The following is a 23,841-nucleotide window of genomic DNA, read 5'->3' as shown; positions in this document are numbered from 1 at the left end:
ACTTTTCTTTTAAAAATAAGTGGTTTATTTTGTATTGAAGTATAGCCAATTAACAATGCTGTGATAGTTTCAGGTGGTGAATGAAGAGACTAAGCCATGCCTATAATGTGTCCATTCTCCCTGGGTCACTGCATTTAAATTTGTGCACTTCAGGTAAACCACCATCTGATACCAGTTGCCCTGTTCTCTGGGTGTAAACACAGAAGGTTTGGGGACATCAGGGCTAGGTGATTATTAACTATCATCACCCAAGATATAGTTTGCGCATGGAGCTCCAAAGGCCATTACATCTAATTAATACATTAATGACATCAATTAATATATTAACAAGAAAAATGCCTTGCTGCCTGATAACAACGCCTGGTGACCTCACCTACTGGGTACAGGGCCCAGAGGCAAGCCTTCACCTGGGCTCACTGTGGCCTGGAGGACCAGACCTGCAGGCCTGCCAGTCTTGTCCTGGAATTCAGGTGCACTGACCAGGGCCAGAAGTAAGGGGTCAGTGGGAAAGGGGCGTGATTCAGTGATACCTGCCATATAGAATTTACCTTATTTTATTCGAATGGAAGAAAGACACCTCTACTCAACTCTAGCTGTCATCTGTACAACCTCCTCATGAGAACTTACAGCCAACTGCAAAGTGGGCTTCCCTTCTGGGAACAAGATAGCTCACGAAGGATCACAGTGTCCTTTCTCCAGTGACCAGACCAGAGATGAGCTGGCTTGCCCCTGCTGTGACGGGAAGGCATGAGGTAGCCTTTGCAGGGACAGCCGTGAAGGGGACAGATGCTGACTCCGCCTGGCTAACTGCGGGAAATGTGATCTGAAAGCCTCTGTGTCTTCATTTCTTGGACTTCCCATTAACATTTCTTCTTCTCTAAAAATCCAGGTCACAGTGGGGAAAGCCACAACTCTGGGAGCAACTTTGTTGTATAACATCACAAAACACCACGTCTCCTTCATGCTTTTATAGCACATGGTAAATACTCCTGTGGAGGGTCAAGTGGCTCTATCTGTCCTTCTGAGCTAGATGATTATTAACAGCTGACACCCAAGATAGAACATGTGGGACACAGAGTTCCTAAGGTCAATCACACCCAAGAGGAATTAATACATTACTCAAAAAGAAAAATGCCAATTACAACAAAATGGTGAAAAAAATAATTGTATCGATTTTAAAAGAATTTTTTGGTCTTCCCTTAAAAAGGGAACCCCTTGCTATCTGAAACCGCAAATGGATGGTAAGTGGTCTGGTGGATCGCTCTGACAACTCACCTGCCTGGGTTGGTCTCACTGCACTGCAGACCCCTGGCCTGGCTCTCCTCCACGGAACACATGTTCCACTCACAAGACCGCCCCACAGCTGGTCCAGGCGCCACAGGGCTTCCGCAAGGTCATGTCATTTTGTCAGCGAGTCTGGGCACGCCTAACTGAGTCCTAAGAAAGTGAATCAGCTTGGTTTCTGTGAGGAATGCTGTCCCGAGGGTCACTCCCAGACAGAGGGCCCCCACAGCGATGTGTGCCAGCCGGGCTAGCCAGCCCCGTTCACAGCAGAGGAACACCTGTGGAAAGAAACCATCGTCAGTCCCTGGCCCTCCAGCCATACCGCCTTCCTTTGGGGCAAGCCAGGGAGAGTGGGACTCTACTACTCCAGCTTCGAATCAGGAAAAGCTGTGACAGCCATGGACTAGGGTCTACTCTGTGCCCACAGGTACCACTGCTCAGTCATTTCACAAGATGCTGGCCTGAAGCTTAGGGGAAGGGGCACGAGGAAGCAAGTACTTGTCCAGCTGGTTCAGGCAGAACAGGAAGGGGATGTCTGGAACAAGGGAGACTGGACAGACTGCAAAAGCATGTGGTGTGAAGGCTATGGGGAGTCTCACCTCTGAAACAGCAGTAATGCCACCACTGAGGGCAAATGTCCCAAGGAGGACTGGTGACAGGAACAGGCCATCCAGAGGCCTGTGGGGGCTCTTCCGGTAGTAGCGGTAGATGAAGTAAAGGCTCTGCATGATCCGAATGCCCATGTTGAAGCAGTTGGCCAAGATGAAGCCCACGCTGCCACACCAACGGGTCAGGACATAAGATAACATCAGGAAGGAAGACGACAGGGCCAGCATTGTAAAATTGTACCTGGGGAGAAGAAGACAGGCAAAGCAGGGCAGTGGGTACCTCATCCCAAGGCAGGGCTGCTGCAAAGAAAGGGGCTGTGAACATGAATTCACCTCTGAGATCCCATGATCCAGGTGATTTTTACATCAAATGCTAAGTGGATAACATGGAAACGTCACTGTCCCCCTCAGCCCTGAATAGAAGAGTAAAAAAATGAACAATTCAATGTATTTATGGTGTTTAAGGATAATAACTGGTTAAGTGACACTTTGTAATCAAAACCCATAAGAATCCTGTTCAGCCTGCCTTAATGTGAGGCTCAACAATATGACACGGGTTCATGGTTTCGTGTGGACAGGCACTGTGAGGGCTGTTGGGAATGTGCTGGTGGACAAACACAGGGCCGTTTCCCTGTGGAGCTTGGATCCATCTTACAGACAAGGAAACCAGGCCCAGAGAGGCTGAGGAATCTGCCTAAGGAGTGAACCAACAGCCCAACCTGACCCCTGGCCCCTAAACTGTAGCACTGCTTCCTTTGGGAAAGGCAGAAGCCCTGTAACTTTTGCCAGCAGATCTCACTCAAAGCAAGTGACCAGCTTCCATAACAGAATGAGAAGAGGGAGCAAGGCCTGGCCCACTGTCAGGGTTTCCCAGACTCTCACACATCCCTCCTTGGCTCTCCATCCACCTTTCTAGAGCTCTGTGGGTCCTGTGACTGGAGGGCTTACACCGTTCCTTTCACTTCTCTGATTCCATGGCAGTACATCACTTAGTTATCTTCAGTTTTCAGCTCTAGACTGAATCTCAGAAAAGATAAAAATCTTCCAAAAGGCTTGTGGTACAACCATGAACCAAATTCTCCAGCGTCTGGTTTCTGCTGAGCACACAGCAGGCAATCTAAGTGTATAGTTGTTGAGGAAACCAAACCCCTTAGATCCCCAAGTTGTGTCAGCTGGTTAGGAAACCTCAGAGACCACCATTCAGCTTCTGCACAGGAAGGAGGGGTGGCAAGAATGCCACTGGGTCCCCCAAATGCCTGGGTCCTTGTCCTTTGGCTGACCAAGCCCAAGGTGCTATGGGAGACGTAATTATCGGAGTGTGTGTCATCAAGAACAAACACACACATACACACACACACCTATACTCTAACAGGGGACAGAGCTTTCATCTAGAATTCCAGACAAGTAATTAATTTGCTTCTTAGTCGACACAGTTTCTTTTTAATGAGTAATGGAAGTACAAGAGCCCATATCTTTACAGAGGAAGCATCTTCACTAATGCTAATCAATAATCAGAATGGCCAACTTTATAACAAGCCACAGAGGGTGGGCCAGTACTCTGACCAATTTTCCAAAAAGAAGATGATGTGTAATGTTTGGTTCTTCTTCAGACTACAGGTTCATAAACTTTCATAACCTGTTGGGTCATGTTCACCCAACTCCAAGCAGAAGGGAAACAATGAATGAAACTGGTAGCTAATTCATGTTAACTCCAGCAGGGACAAGTCACAGTGTGGCTTCTTTGGTGTAGTCACTTGGGAGGCGCTAACAATGAGGACGTCTACTGTTTCTCATTAGAATAGGGCTCTGCAACTGTTGAACTTTGCAACACAAATCTATAGTCTTAAAGGCATTATCCACTTCAGGATAAAATAAGAATTTTAAAGATAAAATTAAAATGCCACTTTGTAAATCAGTGGGAAATTAGTCAGCGACAATGACTATTTTCTAAGGTTTGGTTAACATAAACAGGAAGTTATTTTTAATCAGGTTTATCAAAAGGTAAGCAACTGAAGTGTCCCCCAGTGGGTGCTGGCTGAAAACATCAAGGTACGGCCATGACAATGTGGCCTAGGTAACTACGTAGAGGACGGCACAGGTCTCTTATGTGCCTAGGCGAGAAGACGGCACTTGTCCTTCATTCAGTCAACAGTACGGAGTCCAGCTCCACATGGGGCACTCAAGGGCCGACAAGTCAGACAAAGGAGCTCTCAATCCTTGGCCTCTGCATCACTGTCCCCTCTGCCTGGAAGGTTCTAGCCCATCTATACATGGCAGACTCTTCCTGGTCATCAAGGCCTCAGCGTAATGCAACCTTCTCAGAAAGACCTCCCGATCTAAAAGGGCTCCCACTCTCACCCCATAACCCTGTTTTAGTTCTCCATGCTGCTGCTACTGCTAAGTCGCTTCAGTTGTGTCTGACTCTGTGCGACCCCATAGATGGCAGCCCATAGGCTCCACTGTCCCTGGGATTCTCCAGGCAAGAACACTGGAGTGGGTTGCCATTTCCTTCTCCGATGCATGAAAGTGAAAAGTGAAAGTGAAGTCGCTCAGTCGTGTCCGACTCTTAGCGACCCCACGGACTGCAGCCTACCAGGCTCCTCCGCCCATGGGATTTTCCAGGCAAGAGTACTGGAGTGGGTGCCACTGCCTTCTCCGTTAGTTGTCCATAGAGCACAATGTTCTTATCTATTTACTTGTTTGCTGTCTGCTTCCCTTATTGTCAGCTACAGGAGAGCAGGGATCACGTCGTTGTTCATGGCTGTACTCCTGGAGCTTAAAGCAATGTCTCTTAGAAAACAGATGCTCAAAAAAATTTGTCAAATGAACAAAAGAAAACAAGACAGGCTTAACAAAACACAACCAAGATTCTTCAATGGGGCATAATGTGAAGCCATCAATCTTCTATATAGATTATGAAGTTATTAACAACAAAGGAACTTGCAGCTCAAAGGACATTCTAATATTTCACATCCAACCAAATGCCTTATTTTTATTAAAAAACAAACAAATACTGATTAACCTGTAGTTCAGTAAGTAAAATAGATGAAAACTACTCAATTATACTACAAAAAAATCTTACTACAGTTTTATGTCTGGCTAAATTCATAGAAAGGAAAAAAAGCCTGGGGTCAGTGATGAGCTCAGGTGCTCCACGTGTTCAGAACAAGACTGGGGGTTGGGGCCAGGGGCCTAGACAAAAAGGGGGCTTCCACATTTAATACAAACTTGGAGATCATGCTTAAAACCACATTTTACTCCTAGGGGAAGTGAGTTACTTCAAATGAGAATATGGCTCTGTCTTTTCTCTATGTTGACGACTAATACCATGAAAATCATTTTCCAGATTTTAATATGCTGTCCAGGTCCCATTACAACTAACTTAAAAACCTGCTTCCTCTGGTTCAATGCAATGTAAGAGAAACCAAAGCAATCAGTCACTGTCTGTACTCCCTCATGATTTGTTGGAAGATAATATATTTTTAATGTTTTAAGCAGGCTTAGTCTTGTTTCTCCCTTTCAACATTAATGCTGCAATTATTTTAACAAAATTCCCTTCAAAGAGATAGATTCCTAGTCCAGAGTTCTTTCCAACACACTTCAGTACCTTATTTAGTATGTTTTAAATTATATTTTAAAATTATTTCATGTTAGAAGCACCTTTCAAGTAAAAGCATAATATTTTCAAAATTAAACTTAGAGATCTTTTTATCCACTTTTAAAAAAAAAAAAAAAAAGGACAGACTCAAAGCAGTGTATAGCTATAAATTTAACTGTCTGAAGTAAAAACCATGTCTAGACCACATTTGAGAACTATGGGTTGTGACCTAAAAGTGGGCTAGGAAATCAATTTAGAGCATCATGACATGGCAGTTTAAAAAACTGAAACAGAATTAAAAGCCATCATCAGTGTGTTCTGTACCTGGGGTACTTGTTGCTTTGTGGAAGCCTCGTTTCAGTCACACCTAAATATGCACTGGGTCACAGTGTTCAACGCAGTTTTTACTCTGAAAGCTGGTCTGGGCCAGCAGTTCCTCAAGCCCTAGCTATCATCAGCGATCTCCTGGAGCTGACTCCTTGGCCCAAGCCCCTAAATTTCAGTTCAGCTGGTGTAGGAGAGGGCTAGAACTTCTGAGGGGAGTTTAATCAGTCTGGGCTGGGACCACTGCTCTACACTCCAGCTCTCAACTATGGTGTGGCCCACAGGTCACCAAACCTCTGAGACAGGCCACAGTGGGAAGCAAAGGCTGCTGTGAATGAGAGGAAGGGCTCCCCCCATCTCTGAGGTATCCTTGCCCACCTCCCCGTACCCCACCAGGCCTCTGAGGGGTTTCAACAGCACTCAAGGCACTACAGAGGCAGCCTGAAACCCCCATGGGACCCAGACCTCAAGGGGCAAAGGGATAACGAGAGCCACTGGCCCCATTTCCTACTCCCACCCCCTCTCCTCTCTCTCCTTTGCCGCTAACAGTATTATCCTTCTTCTCAACTACATCCTACAGTGATGTCTTCAGATACTACCTTTCTACTTTTGGCGTCTGGGACACAAGAGATGAATGATCCTGGGTGTGGATCAGAGGCTCATACCAGAAGCTGACATCAGAATCATTGAGGAGCTTTAAAGAAAACATTTACATGCTCAGGGGCTACTGATTCTGTAGGTATGGTAGGAGAGAGAGTGGTGGGAGTCGAGTGGACAGGAATCTACATTTCTAACAAGCTCCATTGGGCAATTCTGACTCATAACCAGTATTAAGAACTACTGCTTGAAGCTCAGGGCAGAGGTCCCAACCTCAGGGTCAATGGACGGGAGAAAATGTGGCAAAACTTCTATGTGCACTTGAGTCTTTCTCTGAGGAGACATGTCACAGAGCCCTGAGATTGTCCATGAATCTGCTTTTTTAAAAAAATTTTTATTTCTTTATTGTTGGCCGTGTTGGGTCTTTGTTGCTATGCTCGTCCTACTCTCTGGTTGCGGTGCTGAAGTTTCTCATTGTGGTGGCTTCTCTTGCTGTGGAGTATGGGCTCTAGGAGGCCCGGGCTCAGTACTTGTGGCTCATGGGCTTAGTTACTCCAAGGCATGGGGAATCTTCCCAGACCAGGGATCAAACCTGTGCCCCCTGCACTAGTAGGTGGATTCTTAACCACTGGACCATCAGGGAAATACCTGTAGACCTGCCTCTTGAGGAAGCTCCTGAGTAACCATCTGGAGCACTAGGCAAGGAGGTGGTGGAGGAGGGGGTCTTGTCTGGTGCCTGCCTCTGCCAACCAGGACTAACACAGCCCTTCAGGGCCTAGATTTTTCCCTTGACAAAGGGAGGCGAGGAACAGTGGCTGCTCCCCAGCCCTAGTGTAGAGAAGACTCACTGAATGGTGCCTGAGGAAAGCACCGCACTGCAGGCTCTAAAAGAGTCTTCTATAAATACACGTTAAGAATGAAAAGAAAGAAGCTACTTCATTTTGGCAGAAGGCCATGATTACAGGTGTGTCTTGAAGGTTACCCACCTGTCTACCTCCGCTTTGCTCATGGCAGCAAATGTGAAACACTCAGTCACTCCATTGATGGCAAGGAGGAGGACGTAAAGACAGTAGGCTCGCAGTAGGACAGGACCTGTAAGGGAACAACTGCTGAGATTCCAGAGCCCAAGGGGGAGGCCCCCGTGCATCCTCACATCGGCTGGGTGGCCAGAGAACACCAGAGGGGTCATGAGCCCTGCTGGTGTGGTCACTGGGCAGATGTGTGGTCCTAACTATCTGCAAGGACTCTGAGCATTCCAGCGCACTGACCAAAATAAACAGCTAAAAACAAATGGACAGTTAGGAATAGATATACAGATCTCTTGCTTAGCAACTAAAAGCTTATCTGGCCAGCAAACAAATCTCACTTTTTGAAACAGCATGAAGAAGCCTGCTAGTCTGAGCACTCAGGGACACTAGTGGCCCTGCAGGTGAAGACAAAGTCAGCTGAAGAAGCCCTGAAGAAGCCCAGGACTCAGGAGCAGCAGCACACTAAGGAAACAGAATACCCACAACTCTGCAGGGAGAATCAGAGTTCGTAAGGTTATTTTCTTCTAGGTTCTACAGCTAACTAACAAGCTTTGGGGAAATCTGCTAACAGAAGATCAGGAGCCTTAAAATGGAGTTGATCCCCTCTTTCTTGTTTTTTTTTTTTTCTGCTGTGCTATGTGGCTTGTGGGATCTTAGTTCCCTGACCAGGGATTGAACTCAGGCTGTCAGCAGTGAAAGTGTGGATTTCTAACCTATAGGATGGGAATTCCCTGAGCCCCTCTTTTAAAAGGGCCATTACCGAGAGGCAGTCAAGCAGTTTCCAACAAAATAAACATGAATGCAACCTACGATCCAAAAATTCTACTCCTGGGTATACAACCAGTGGAAATAAATGCAAATGTTCACAAAAACACATGTACAAAAACATCTGTAGCAGCTTTATTCCTAACAGCCCAAAATGACCACAGACAGGAGAAAGGATAAACAACGTATGGGCCATCCATACAAAGAAATACTTTTCAGCAATCAAGAAGAAAAAAAAAACTATTGATCCATGTGAAAACATGCATCAATCTCAAAAACTTCATACTGTGGGAAAGAAGCCAAACGTGAAAGTGCTTACACTGTATAATTTCATTTATACGAAATTCTTTTTAAAAGTAATACTAACCTACGGTGATAAGAAATCAGAGCAGTTCTTGCCGCTGAGGTACAGTGGGGCAGCTGGGTGGAAAGGGCCCTATGAGAACCTTCTGGGGTAACGGAAATGTTCTGTATCTTAATCTGGATATTGGTTACAAGGTGTAGACATTTGTCGAAACTCTTAAGAGTACAGTATTTTACTTTATGTAAATTAGACCTCAATAAAGAAAAAAAAGAAACCACTAAAAGAAAAGGGCAGGCCAGGGGGAGTTCCAGAGTCTCAGAATCTGAAACTTAGTCATGGCTATGAAAGCTGCTTAATATGAAAGGTCCCCGTGCCAAGGGGATACTAAATAGTTTCCATGGCCATCAAAAATAACAAAAAGAAGTGATATGGTGGTCAGCTGTTGAGGAGGGGAGGCATTCTGTGGTCCTATGATTAGGTCTCAGTCTTCAGTGAGCTTTTGCCTCTGGACTGTGAACTTCACAAACATTTCCAAGTTTTTTTCTCCCCTCTCAGATGAGATAGGATGGCTAGATTAGACTGGAGTTGGGAATCAGCACACCTTACAGACACTGCATGCTTGGTTCCAGACCACTGCAATAGAGCAAATATTTTAATAAAGAAGGTCACATTTTTTTGGCTTCTCAGTACATATAAAAGTTATGACAACATACTGTATTGTATTAGTTGTGCAACAGCATTATGCCTTAAAAAAATGTAGTTACCTTAATTTAAAATAACTTATTGCTAAAAAATGCTACCCATTATCCGAGCCTTCAGCAAGCTGTAATCTTACTGGTGAAGGGGCTTGCCTGATGTTGGTGGTCTAATGGAGTTGATTTCATGGGACTGACTGGGTTCGTTTGATTTGATTTGGTTTGATCTGACTGGATAAAAAGAACTGCTCAGTAACAAGAGAATAGACTCTTGCATGATTTCAATACCTTTATCTCTGAAAGTTTTCCACTATGTTTGTCCCTGGATGTTTCAGGGTCTCCCAGTTTATAGTCTATGGGAACTTGAATAGAATTTGCATCCTACTATTGTGTGAAAAAGATAAAATGTTAAAAAAAAAAAAAAGAACTGTTTTAAATAGGCCTAGGAATGGGATAGTGAGCTATGGGTGAGGAGAAGCATTCTATGGTCCTATGATTAGGTCTCAATCTTTAGTGAGCACGCCTCTGGATTGTGAACTTCCCAAGTATTTCTGAGTTTTTTTCTCCCCATTCAGGTCACGATGGCTAAATTAGACTGGAGTTGGGAACCAGCACACCTCAGAGATACTGTGGGTCAAACAACCAAAAAACAAAACAAAGACAAAAGGAGTACTAACAGAGTAGCGCTGATGGCCCTCTCTTGGGTTCCACATTTTCATCATGTCAGGTTGCATCTCATTCCCCCAAACTGCTACAGAAGTAGCTTGGCCCCTGCCACAGCCGTGGGATGACTCCAGCAGAGGAGGCAGGGACTAGGGTCTGCCTGTGCTAGCTCGAGGCTATGCTCAGTGTGCTTCCTTCTTCTCTCCGTCCTCCTCTCTCTAGCAGAGAGGAGCGGGGCTCCTCTCACAACCTGCACCTCTCACTTGGTAACTGAAAGTTGATGCCACGTGGACAGCGCGCTGCTTTGCAAGGTGGAGAACACAAACACCGGCATGAAACGGTGATTCGAATAGAAGGGTTTTGAGTCAACTTTAGGGAAAGAGGTTGGAATTGGGGAACTTGCAGATGGAACCTTAAACTCTGGGTTGAGCTGAGTGGTAGTATGGGTTGAATTAAATTGCCCCCAAAAGTAATGTGATGGGAAAGAATCTGCCTGCAATGCAGGAGACCTGGGTTCGATCCCTGGGTTGGGAAGATTCCCCCTTGAGAAAGGCATGGCAATCCACTTCAGCATTCTTGCCTGGAGAATCCCCATGGACAGAGGGGCTGGTGGCCTACAGTCCATGGAGTCGCAAAGAGTCAGACGCAACTGAGTGACTAACACTTTCACAAAAGTAGTGTGAAGTCCTAATCACCAGTAACTTAAGAGTATGGTCTATTTGGAAATAGCATCTTTATAATAAGTTAAAACGAGGTCATCAGAATGGGCCCTAATCCATTATGATTGGTATCCTTATGAAAAGCAGAAGTTTGGGCACAGAGATAGTCACAGAGGGAAGATGATGTGAATACACACAGGGAGAGGACAGCCACGTGATGGGGGTAATGTATTTCCCAGCCAAAGACTGCCAGCCAACACCAGAAGCTGAGAGAGGTGAGGAATGAGGCCTCCTCTAGAGCTGCCACAGAGAGCAGAGCTCTGCTGGCTCCTAGATTTCAGACTTCTGCAGAACTGTGAGACCATCAATTTCTGTTCTTACAAGCCACTTAGTTCATGACACACTGTGATCCCAGCACTATGAAACTAATATTAGGGGCCTGAGAAGAAAAAAAGATTTTTAAAAAGTGAAAAAGGAGACACTGCTTTGGGAAAGCAAGTGTTCTCCTTACTGGCTGCAAATAATAAGCTCTTCCTTCTCCAAAAAAGAAAAAGTAAAAGAAAGGGCAAGACAGAAGCACCTAAGAGATGAATGTGAGAAGTCTCAGGGAGATTCATTGAATGTTTGTATTTTCCTTTAGGATGGAAAAGCTAGATATGAGGAAAACGTCTGATCAAAGTCTCAGACCACTTCCACAGCCCCTAATTACACACAAGGCTGAGCCCAAGTACTGCAAAGCAAACCCTCAGTGCTCCACGGAAGTCTGCCTGCGCTGCAGCCAAGTCCCCCTTTAGGAAAGCAGCACTGCTGCTGCTGCTGCCGCCAAGTCGCTGCAGTCGTGTCAGACCCTGTGCGACCCCACAGACGGCAGCCCACCAGGCTCCCCCGTCCCTGGGATTCCCCAGGCAAGAACACTGGAGTGGGCTGCCATTTCCTCCTCCAATGCATGAAAGTGAAAAGTGAAAGTGAAGTCGCTCAGTCGTGTCCGACTCTTAGCGACCTCATGGACTGTAGCTTACCAGGCTCCTCCGTCCATGGGATTTTCCAGGCAAGAGTCCTGGAGTGGGGTGCCATCGCCTTCTCCAGGAAAGCAGCACAGAGGTCTCTAAAGGAGCCACTGCAGGTCTGGTCACAGGTGAGTCCACTTCACGGGCAAGGACAAAGGCAACATGCAACTGGGGCAACTGAGGACAGCAGCGCTGCAAGTTCCACTCTCAAAACTAAGTGGCGGGGCTGCGCCATGGAAAGTTCCTCATTCTTTTCTGATTCAGTAAGACTTTCTGGAGAAAGTCAATGTTCTGTGAGTATTTAAGGGAATAAAAAAAAGGCTGTGGCGAGGAGTACTGGGGCGCAGAGCAGCAGTGTTAATGTCTTTGGCACAGGAAAGGCATTTGGATTTGCAGCACTAGTCCGCAGAGTCAAGAAGAGGGCAACAAGAAGAGGCGTGGTGTGGAGACAGGGAAGGAAAGCCAGCAGGCACCCTGGGGAGACACACTCACCCTCCCAGAAGGCACACACAGCTGGAAATCTGGTCAAAATGAGAGGGAGCAGTGATGAGGAGACAGATGCTGGAAGACCTTGCTGGGGCAGGGATGTTGATGGAGGCCTGGGTCAGGCAAGAGACAAGGGTCCTAAAGATGCTGCAGTGACTAGAGCAAACCATACATCCTTTTCAGAGACTAAGGAACCAGACCATTCTCAAGATTCTTCTCTCTCTGAAGATGAGACCAAGAGAATATCTTATTGAGTCTAAAATGATTAATGACTTTGATATAAAACATCAGAGACATAATTCATTACCTTCATTTACCAAGTAACACTGACCCTTTTAGCTGACAAATCTATCATCGGTGCTCAAGACTGGCACCAGCATCTCACTTGAGTAAAAGGCCCACACAATGACAATAGTTTGTTGATATATCTTTAGTGATTAATGACTTAGGCAAGTGAATACTACGTTGATGGGACAGCCCTTCCCCTGTGGCACTGTCCTATGGCTGCATTACAAAGGCTGCTCCTTGGTGATTACCTTTCTAGAGGGGCAGAGCTGCTGTGAAATAGCCTGTCCTGCTCTCTGTGCACTGACTTGCTAATGGCTTCCTATAGTTGCCTGACCCAGGGCACTGCAAACCACATCACTGGTTTCACAGCAGCTGTTTGTCCAAACCTAATGACCTTTGTTCTTGTGTAGAAACTCAGCCCTTCTTTCCCTAATACTAAATGTTTGGGCCCATTATAGTGGAGACAAAAACATGCCAGTGATCTTGCAGAATGGCATCTGAAAGGGCCATTTACATTTGAGACAGGGCATTAGAAAAAAGTCTTCAAGGATCTTGTCTAGTGATGTGAGGAATTAAAAACATCTTTGCTCAGCCCAAGAGGAAACACTCTAAGTGGATTGCTAGTCTGTGACCCAGTGCATCTTGAAACTGGTCAAGTCCCCAGGGCCCAGCGACACTGTGAGACACTCAGTGGCCTGGGCACCAGGTGTTTCCAAGTTAGACACACTCAATACTTTTCTCTTTCAAAACCCAAGAGTCACTGGATTAAATATACCATTTTATTTGCTGAGATCAATTTCATTCTCTGCAAATGGCTCTGGGTTATCCTTCAGAGGCTTTTATGCATCAGGCCGTGAGATTTATGTGGCACTTACTGTCTTCAGATGTGTTTAGTACCAAGTGGAGACTCATTAGAGCCTGCTCTCTGCCTTCCTCACTTACCCTACAGGGAGCACAGGGAAGCACTTGGCAAAACACATTTGAGGCCTGAAAGGAAAGCTAAGGATTCCTAACAACTTCTCCAAGTAAGGTTGTGGGGACTGATCAACCTGGTGCCAAAGCCCCAACTGCACCCTGAGCTGGTGTGATCTCAGGTGCCCCAGCCATCGGCAATCTTCCCTATACAGACACACATGTCAACCGTATCTAAATTTCATAAGACTCCTCTCCTTCAGTTGGGAAATTAGAACAGATCTGGAAAAAAACTCTGTGCATACCTGATCCTGAGCTAAGCATGGCCCCGCCATAGATGTCCAAAACCAGCTGAGAGTAGGCAAAGCCGAAAACAGTGATGGTCAGGCCGGTCAGCAGGGCCAGCTTTAGCAGGGACTCCAAAACCACGGCGGCCACAGCAACATCCTCCTGGGGCCGGGAGAGAAGGAAGGAAGTGGGATGAATCATGAGCTGGAGAGAAACCTCCCATCTGGCTTTCTCCCTTCGCTATTTCATGGATCACTCTTTCAACTGCTGAGAACCACTGCTGCTTTTCTACAGCCTGGGTTTGTTTCTACTCAATTAACAAATAGAGGAAAAAAGACAAAGTGTGCCTCCTTAAGAAAGCAGGGGAGGGTTCGTTTTTAACTCATTTAAGATAAATTGTCTCAAATGTTGCCTAGGAAACACTCACTTTCCCCTCTGACATTTATTCTCAAAGGGACAAGTTTTTACAGCACTAGCTAGCTTTGTCAGTGTGCTTCTCCTGACAAACAAGTCCAATTTCTGATGTTTCTGTAATTGACACTGAGAAAACATTCCTAAATCAGACTAAGAACCAGATTGGTTCATTTTGAAAAGATATTATGCATGAACTGTTGTCTGCAAAATATATTCTAAGACACATAAGAGGCTAACTAGTTTGCTTTTAATTCTAAGTCAGACATTTTCAATGATTCTAGGAAAAGGGAAGTTTCTACACACAAATACTCCTGGATTAAAATCTCTTCTGTTTTTACTGGCCAGACTACGTAGATTCTCAGGGTCAGAATGGAGCTCTGGGCACGTCACAGTCCTTAAGAAGCTAAACAACTGTTGTGATGAGCGAGACCAGATGCCCCGTGTTTTCCTCTCCATGCCCTCAATTAGTCTTGCCCCAGTCTCTGCATCCTTCGGCTCATCTTTGGTTCTTGAGAGTCTGAGGAGTGGGGAGGCAGCCTCATTCTTAAACCTTAGACCATAGGAAGGGGTCTGTGCTGCACTGGGGACAGCTATAGAGTTCTGAGAGGGCTGGGACAAAGAAAAGGTCACAGAGGACACAGGGTGAAAAGAAAGGGCTGACCAGGAGGAAAAGGAGAAGCTGGAAAGAAGAAGTGAGCTCAGGATCTTGCCATCATTCAGAATGTGAGAGGAGAATGAAAACTAGAAGAAAATTTCAGATCAAACAGAGGGAAACAGACAGCTCCTCATTTCTGTCTTGTTGCTCCTGTACACTTGGAAGGTGGGGACATGAAAACCAAGACTACCTGCTTCTGAAGTGTGGCGTCCTTTTCTCTTTCTAGCACCTTAGCAAAGAATATATAAAAACTCTCCTCTATTGGCTGGAAAAGTAATCTGGCCACAAGGGAGCCAAGATTATTCACTATATCATACACACCTACAAAACAAAAGAAAAAAAAATAAGTCTTACTGGTTTTTCTACTTGAATTTTTATAGCACTATTAACATTTTTTCTCATATAATTTTTTAGATTAAACTTTTTGAGATAATTATAGATCCACATGGAGTTGTAAGAAATAAAAGGGAGAACCATGTACCCTTTACCCAGTTCCCCCCAAATAGTAAATTCTTGAAAAGTTACAGCAAAAGATCACTGATATAAATTCAGTCAGGACACAGAACATTTGTATCACTAGTACTTTTTTATAACAGTCATAATGCCAAGTTGATTTTTTTCTGTTTTTATTTCTACTACTTAGGGATAGTATTCAAAAATAAATGTGAAAAAATATTAAGACCTATTTAGCCACACACATGGGCCAAATCTTCATGACTGTGATGACCTCCCTGTAACTCTGGCACCCTCTGACCCCCAAAATGAGCCCCAGAGCTCTGCAGAAAGCTGGGTAAGGACAGGGAATCCCAACAGAGAACTTGCTGCCCAAGATACACAGGAAGGAATAGTCAGATATACATTTATAAAGACCTACAATTTTCAATCTTCAGGATTCACTTTTTATAATCTTCAGATTTATTTTTTCATGAAATGTATCAAACTACAGGGGCTTCCCTGGTGGTCCAGTGGTTAAGAATCTGCCTTGTAATACAAGAGCCTGCGCTCTGCAACAAGAGAAGCCACTGAACTGAGAAGCCCGCACGCCACAACCAGTTCCTGCACGCAGCAACAGATCCAGTGCAGCCAAAAATAAATAAGTAGATAGATATTTTAAAAAGAATCAAACTACAGAGGCAAACATTAGAAAGTGTCATGAAGATAGCTCATCTTTAATTAAAACACTACAGAATTTCATCTTACCCTGATCCCCAAAATTTAACACGTTCAAGAATGTCATCACATATCGCTCGCCTGTAAATGGAAAAGAAAATAATTAGCATTTCAAATACACAGTATTTTCTTGCTTCCTTTTCTCTTATTGTCTATTGTCTCTTCCAGTTGGTAAATACTGTCAAAGCAGAAAAATTAGAAACTTGGTTAATGACATGGTCCTTGTCCTAATGTTGATTTAAAATAATCTCAAAATAATAACAATTTGGAAAGTGCTGGTGGCTTTATTGATAGCAAAGTTACAAACCAATTAAAAACAACAAAAATCAATAAAACCTGATACGTTTTCTTAAAAGTGTGAAGAGTTACAGAAATGTTAATAATAAAAATGATAATCTCAGGTTTTCAGGGAGGTCAGATAATCTGAGTGTAATTCTGTGAAATGAAAGGTCCATGATAAACTGCACAGACTCATCAGAAGTTTCCTCTCTGAGTGGAAAAAACTCTGTGGAGGCCAGCAATTCTCAGCAGTCCTAGTTCACAGTTCAAATCTAAGACAGTCTAACGCCTTCAAGGTAAAGACATTAGCCCTGAGCCCTATTCCCCACTTCCATGAATATTCTTATTATCCCTGAATGGGAAACACTGACTGCTATGGAGGAGGAGCACTGAGGAGGCCACAGCCCTGAAGGGCCAACTCTCTCCTCCTAAACACTTTCTCAAAGAAGAAAGCAGCATTAAGAGATGAGAATGTGATATTCTCTCAAGTCCCTCTCCCGATCCTTTCCTCCCTACAATGTCCCATTTTAGGCAGGGTGGTGGCAGGGACCTCTGCAGATCCTTCCAGGCATGGGCCCCCCAGTATCTCTGCTCTTCTCTAATCCATCCTCATCGATAACAGTTCCAGCTTTTGCAAATACAGATCTTAAGTCATCTCTTCTTTCACTCCTTTAAATGGCTCTATTGTGTTTGCAAAAAGTCCAAATGCCTTGGTTTTGCATTTGGGACCTTTTACAGGCTGACCTTTGCCAACAAAGGTCCATCTAGTTAAGGCTATGGTTTTTCCTGTGGTCATGTATGGATGTGAGAGTTGGGCTGTGAAGAAAGCTGAGCGCCGAAGAATTGATGCTTTTGAACTGTGGTGTTGGAGAAGACTCTTGAGAGTCCCTTGGACTGCAAGGAGATCCAACCAGTCTATTCTAAAGGAAATCAGTCCTGGGTGTTCATTGGAAGGACTGATGCTAAAGCTGAAACTCCAATACTTTGGTCACCTCATGTGAAGAGTTGACTCATTGGAAAAGACTCTGATGCTGGGAGGGGCAGGAGAAGAAGGGGACGACAGAGGATGAGATGGCTGGATGGCATCACCGACTCGATGGAAATGAGTTTGAGTGAACTCTGGGAGTTGGTGATGGACAGGGAGGCCTGGCGTGCTGTGATTCATGGGGTCGCAAAGAGTTGGACACGACTGGGCGACTGAACTGAACTGAAAGCTATCTTTTCAGCCTCCCTTCACCAGCCTCACCCCAACCCCCCACCATCACACTATCATCCTCTGCTACACCCTACATGGAGGTTTTCACCCCTCCAGCTCTTCTGAGTCAGGCTGGGCTGGTGCTCCCAGGCTCAGCTGTTGGTATCCTCACCACCTGCAATGGCTTTTCTGCAGGGACCTCCCTGGGTTCTGGCACAAAAGGCATCTCCCTCCCACATTCTGTCAGCTCCCTGAGGAACCATGTCTCGGTCATCTCCATGCCCCTGGCTGCCTAGCAGAGCTCCTGGAAATGAGAGCACTCAAGAGACGTCTGGAGAATGAGCTGTTTCCAAGTACACCCCTGTATCAGAGTTAACCACACAAATGCTTTAGTCTCTGCAGAGGGAATGAGCTCCTTGAAGCCATGTCCTGTTCCTCAGTCATCTGTATATTCTCAGCACATGACACACAGTGTTCAGGAAATGCGGGGGTAGAAGGTAACAGCACATATGTGTGTGTGAGTGTGTATATATACATGTGTATACACACACACACATTTTTGCTATAACAACAAATGATTTTAAATTTTTTAGAGCTGTAGCTTTCAGAGAAAAAGAATCTAGGTGTCCTTGTCAGGCCCCTTCCTTATTTCACAGCCATGGAGAGGGAGGCCGTAGGAAGTTCCTAAGGCCCTTTGCCAGCCAGGCCAGGATGAACCGAAGATGAAGCAGGCCGCCCTCGGGAGGCTCGAACATGTGGCTGACAACCTGCCACTGTTCACATGACTAGCCACACATGACTAGCCACAGCAGTACAGACAACCAAGTTAGGGCCATTCCTAAACTCATTCAAACTGCCCTTTAAACTTTTGAAAGAAAAAAAAAGTGCATTTAAGTAACTACCCATCCTCAAACTCCCTCCATTGTTTTGCCTGTTCTAACAATAATGTGAACTATCACAATATACAATTTCACTATAGCTACCTTTCTTTACCAAAAAATAATTGCTGTGGACTTCCCTGGTGGTCCAGTGGCTAAGGCTCTGTCCTCCCAAGGCAGGGAGTTTGGGTTTGATCCTTGGTCAGGGAACTAGATCCTACAAGCCACAGCTAAGACCCGGTGCAGACAAATAAATATTTATAAAAACCCAAACCTTGCTGAATACGTATCAACGTTCCAGGCCTAGCAGGGTGTCAGGGAGACAGTGGTGAACAGCATGCTCCCTTGCTCTCAAGAGTTAAGGCACCTTCACTCAGCTCTCCGAAGGTTTCTGACCTTTACTTCCTCCAGAAGTCCTGTGAACAGTTTCACTTTTGTGATGGAAATGTTACGGCCTCAGGCTAGAAACAGGTGTTCTCAAAGCTCGGGGAGCCCTCAGGCACCTCCTAGTTCTATCTTTTAAACCACCAATGAGGGAAGTGAGGCTTGGGGCTTCCCTTTGGAAGTATAATGAAGAAAAGTAAAGAAGGTGGACAAAGAAAAACAACAAGATAGGAACAGTGATGTTTGTATTAGAATGCTAGAGTTTTAGGAAACTTTTTCCTATTTTCCAAAATTCTTGTAATGGGATTATATTATTTTTATAATTAAAAGATAGTTTCTGAAGACATTAAAAAACATGTTCAGTAATAGATACATACATGTATAGACACATGAAATTTATAGAGAGAAACTACTACCTTCAGCAGCTTATAGCTGCCTCCAATCTCATTCTTTGAAATAAAGCTGGGTATAAATACATACATATATATAAAATAAGATGTACTTTCAGCTTCTGGTTTGTCCTCTGCATTAGAGTTCTGCCACTGTTAAACTGGACAGTCCTAAGAAGTTGGAAGGTTGACCAAACTATCCCACCAGTGAATCTTATTGTTAAAGAAAATATATTTGACTTAACCCGAAATATTATCATGGCGACATGAAAAGAAATACTAGAAGCATTTCATGTTATTTTTTAATACTAATTCTTTGAAATCCAATATGTATTGAGTGCACTTACAGCTCATCTCAATTCCAAATGAGAAAAACTGGGTTCTTAAAAAGGTCACAAGGGGCTTTCCTGGTGGCTCAATGGTAAAGAATCTGTCTGCCAATGTGGGAGACACGGGTTCGATCCCTGATCCGTGAAGATCCCACATACTGTGGGGCAACTAAGTCCGTGTGCCACAACTACCGAGCCTGTGCTCTAGAGCCTGTGATCCGCAACAGGAGAAGCCACCACAAGAAGTCCGTGCACTGCAACTACAGAAAAGCCTGAGCAGCAGCGAAAGCCCAGCACAGCCAAAAGTAAACAAATTTTAAAAGGTATTTTTTTAAAAAAGCTCAGAGAAAGTGTATAAAATGTTCAGAAAATAAGATTATAGATAGAAGTGAAGTTGCTCAGTCATGTCCGACTCTTTGGGACCCCATGGACTGTAGCTCACCAGGCTCCTCCATCCATGGAATTTTCCAGGCAAGAAAGATTATAGATAGCTTTCTATATTTTCTAAACTTTCTGTAATTGATAGAATATTTCTATAATACAGTTATTATTACATATAATAATATATGTAATAATATTACATTATTATTCAGTGGGATTCTGGAATGAGACTCAGATTCAAAGTAAGTTGCTCCTAACTCTTCTAGGACCCTGCAGAAGTAATGTAACTTCACTGACGCTCAGTTTCCTCATCCATAATAAAAAGAACAATATCTTTCTTACAAGGCTGTGGGGAGATTTAAATTAGACAACTGAGGCATCACACTTAATAAATGCTAGTTTTCCTCTCCTTATTTAAAACCCTCCCAGCTCTGAGGCTCCTCTGACCCAGGGCCTCTAGGAAGCAGGTGGTCTGCATCTAGGCAACCAGCAGTTCTGTAGAATTCCCCTCGCTGATACTTTGTGTGTTTTTGGTTTTGGTTTTGTGTGTTTTTGTTTTTTGGCCATGCCACATGGCATGTGGGATCTTAGTTTCCTGACCAGGGATCAAACACATGCTCCCTGCATGGAAGCTTGAAGTCTTAACCACTGGACAGCCAGGAAGTTCCCCGTCACTGATATTGCAGTTTCCTGACTGCTCAGAGCAACCTTTTACTTACCTTCTGTCAAAATCTGTTTCAGGAAAGACTGTTTGAAAAAACTCCAAGTCAATTTAGCCTCTTCCCAATTTACAAAAGCCTAGAAAAAAACAAAACAAAAAAACTCTAGGTATTGCAAGTCTAAGAATACAATAAATGTTACATGGGAGGCAAACTCAGTTTGGTCTCTAAATCCCAACTTGGATAGTCCCCACTAATTTTTCATTTACTGCTGCTGCTGCTGCTGCTGCTAAGCTGCTTCAGTCGTGTCTGACTCTGTGTGACCCCACAGACAGCAGCCCACCAGGCTCCCCCGTCCCTGGGATTCTCCAGGCAAGAACACTGGAGTGGGTTGCCGTTTCCTTCTCCAATGCGTGAAAGTGAAGTCGCTCAGTTGTGTCCGACTCTAAGCGACCCCATGGACTGTAGCCCTCCAGGCTCCTCCATCCATGGGGTTTTCCAGGCAGGAGTACTGGAGTGCGGTGCCATCGCCTTCTCCATCATTTACTGCTAAGCACACAGAAAACATCCAACAAATACTGACAAAGAATTTATATTTCTAAATGTGAAGACAAAGGCTCTAGGTGGAAAAGCCTACCTGTGGGGCCTGCCCAAGATTCATTCACTGAGACCCCTAAAGAATTGTGCTGTCCCCTTGCTGCTGCCCTGGGAGTAAGCTGACCAATGGAAGATACACAATCACAGTCAGCTCTTCCCTTAAAAGACGTCTGAAGCATGCCGAGCTGCAAGACAAACTCTGCTCAATGTACTCCACATCTTAGTGCTCTACTTAGCCAACTTAGCCATTCAGGGTCCCTTCACATAGAGCATACGAATTTGGCTCATATATTTCAAAAGAAAGTAAGGCCTTCCAGATCAGTAAAGCCACAAAGAATTGGTATGACAGAGAAAACAAAACTTCTGATATGGCTCTTCTAAAACTCTCAGGGGAAGCACCCAAACAGCCCATTTCCTAAGGACAAGGAGGATAAGAAAGAAGCAAATGCTCAGGAAGGACAGAGGTCAACCTGTAAGAGACAGACAGGCAGCCTCGAAGCCGGAGAGCTGATTGCAAAATCTGAAGAAGGGCAGCTAGCTGGACAGGACTTCTTTGTTTCTACTTCCTCCTAATTCTTTCTGGGGCCCCTTGATCATGAAGGCAACCAAGGATTCCAGAATACTTGGTTTAGGTGTTAGGTTCTTAATCTCAAGGTACCTGCATTTTGAAAAGTTCTCATTAACTTAAACTGATGACTTTTCAAAGGTGGGATTTCAGGGGGCTCTTTAGGAGGAAACAGGTGATTCATAAGGGCAAGCCCACCACATCTCTCCAAAATGTCAACTTTAGCTATGGAACCTGTCCCAGTCACATGAGCCCCTGATCTTGGCCCAAAGTCCACCTATGCAGTGGACATTGTACTTCTGTAGAAATATAATGCATGCCACAATATAGTTTTACGTTTTCTAGCATCCTACAGTGATGAGTAAAGAAACTGGTAAAAGGCACTTTAAAATCGTTGATTAAACCTTAAATATTATCATGGCAACATGAAAAGAAATACTAGAAGCATTTCATATTATTTTTTATATTAGTTCTCTGAAATCCAATGTGCATTGAGGGCACTGACAGCTCAACTCCAAATGCTCCGCAGCCACATGTGGCTGTTGCTTACCATTTATGACAGAGCAAGTTTAGAGCACCACTTGAAACAAGGGTCATTTCCAGTCCTCAAATCTTATCACCCCTTGGTTTCAGAACCTTTCTTTCCTATTTGGAAGGTAGTTTTGAATCCTTCCAAACCACACTGACTTCAGTGCATCACTGGACCAGGAGCCAATGCCAGGGTAGCTATAGTCCAGGGGTAAATTTTCCTCATGAGAAGGAAATCAGTCCTGAATATTCATTGGAAGGACTGATGCTAAAGCTGAAACTCCAATACTTTGGCCACCTGATGTGAAGAACTAACTCACTGGAAAAGACCCTGATGCTGGGAAAGATTAAAGGCAAGAGAAGGGGATGACAGAGGATGAGATGGTTGGATGGCATCACTGACTCGATGGGCATGAGTTTAAGCAAGCTCCCAGAGCTGGTGATGGACAGGGAAACCTGGCGTGCTGCAGTCCATGGGGTAGCAAAGAGCTGGACACGACTAAGCGACTGAACGACTGAACTGAATGAACTGAGAAGGAAATTGAACATTCACTTTTCCCAGAACAGAGTGCCAGACCTCCCTACACCACTAGGGGGCACTGTGGACCATATCATTCTCTGATGACGTACACTGATCCTGCCCATAGCTGGCTTCCTGGGAGCCAGAGCACAGCACCTTCTCTCTCTTTCACACTCTGCTCTCTCCATGCCGGGTGGCCCTCTGGAGGGGCGAGGTGTGTGGTCTACAAAGTAGTAACTGTGCTCTTTTCAAAGGAAATGAACAGTTACAGTGTGTCCACAAGGCTTCTGTGAAGCCTACTTGCCAGTCAGGCTGTGATTTGGTTTGGGAGGGTGGCTGCTGCTGCTGCTAAGTTGCTTCAGTCGTGTCTGACTCTGTGCGACCCCATAGAGGGCAGCCCACCAGGCTCCCCCGTCCCTGGGATTCTCCAAGCAAGAACACTGGAGTGGGTTGCCAATTCCTTCTCCAAGCCCTTAAAAAAATAAAAAGTTCTTTAGGAGAGTGCTATCATGAGAGTGTATCTGATCTGCAAGCTCATACACTTGAGCATTCCTTCCTCCTAATGCCTTCAGCTTAAATGGACCCACGGTTTAGAAGGAATGGCCACACTGCTTACTAACTGCAAAATGCTCATTAATGATAGAGAGGCAGGAAGTTTGAGCAGAGATTAGGTTTCTACTCAGAGGCATCTGCTAAGTGGTAGAAGAAGAAGTGCATTCTTAGGGATTTTACTGTTCTGAATGGATTTGTCACTTGGAAAGGTCAAAAGAGGCCCCTTCCACGAAATCTAGCTGAGCTGGTCTATCCGGCTGTGAATTTCTCTAGAATCCCCTGACCAACAAACCATTCCACTGCCTCCCTGTACTGATGGAGAAACTGAGGTACAGATGGCGAAAGGTGATGGGCAGTACCTCTGGAGAAGGTCTGGAATCACAACTCAGGGCTCACTGTATTTTACCCTAAGTTTTACTCTTCCACTTCCCAAACCCCTTTGACTTACAATGGTCCAACCAGCTGCATCTTTACCACACAGTCAAGAGTCACAGGGGACATGGTCCCGTCCCCTGCCCTCCATCACCTCCACACCCTACACGGCACTCCTCTCTCTCCCTCTTGCTGCAGGGCTGTTGACTGCCCTTTGTCCACACTTCCATTTCCACACACCCTCCTTTGTCCTCATCACTTGAAAAATGACATATGATTGCCACTGCCTTCTCCTGATCTTAAACCTTTTCTCTCCTCGTGGCAGGGTTCAGGTTTTAGAGTTGAGCTCAGGGACTAGAACTCAAATTACAGCTCCTGACACTTTTTTTTTTTTACTTCACCAAGTGGCTTGCAGGACCTTAGTTCTCCAACCAAGGATCGAACCCATGCCCCCTGCAGTGGAAGCTG

General features: G+C 44.9%; 1 protein-coding gene across 3 annotated transcripts in view; it reads right to left on the bottom strand.

Annotated features, from left to right (window-relative positions):
- RFT1 (RFT1 homolog) overlaps window positions 1-23,841 on the bottom strand; it is a 48,338-nt gene that overhangs the window by 8,368 nt on the left and 16,129 nt on the right. For 2 of the 3 annotated variants that reach the window (XR_239403.5, XR_814548.4), the window contains exons 7-13: window positions 20,300-20,378; window positions 15,776-15,826; window positions 14,766-14,896; window positions 13,524-13,668; window positions 7,398-7,503; window positions 1,884-2,133; window positions 1,276-1,562 (exon numbers count right to left, since the gene is read on the bottom strand). Coding sequence is in view for 1 of the 3 variants with exons in the window: in NM_001192031.1 (NP_001178960.1) it covers window positions 1,395-1,562; window positions 1,884-2,133; window positions 7,398-7,503; window positions 13,524-13,668; window positions 14,766-14,896; window positions 15,776-15,826; window positions 20,300-20,378 (930 nt within the window). In the remaining 2 variants the exon portion in view is untranslated. Of the gene's footprint in view, window positions 1-539; window positions 1,563-1,883; window positions 2,134-7,397; window positions 7,504-13,523; window positions 13,669-14,765; window positions 14,897-15,775; window positions 15,827-20,299; window positions 20,379-23,841 lie in introns of those variants that run through there. The other variant, NM_001192031.1, reaches the window with a different exon arrangement.

The sequence above is a fragment of the Bos taurus genome, chromosome 22 (genome assembly GCF_002263795.3).
Source record: "Bos taurus isolate L1 Dominette 01449 registration number 42190680 breed Hereford chromosome 22, ARS-UCD2.0, whole genome shotgun sequence".
Taxonomy (NCBI): Eukaryota; Metazoa; Chordata; class Mammalia; order Artiodactyla; family Bovidae; genus Bos; species Bos taurus.
The sequence above is the reverse complement of the archived record's forward strand: the minus strand, read 5'-3'. Positions and strand labels throughout refer to the sequence as shown.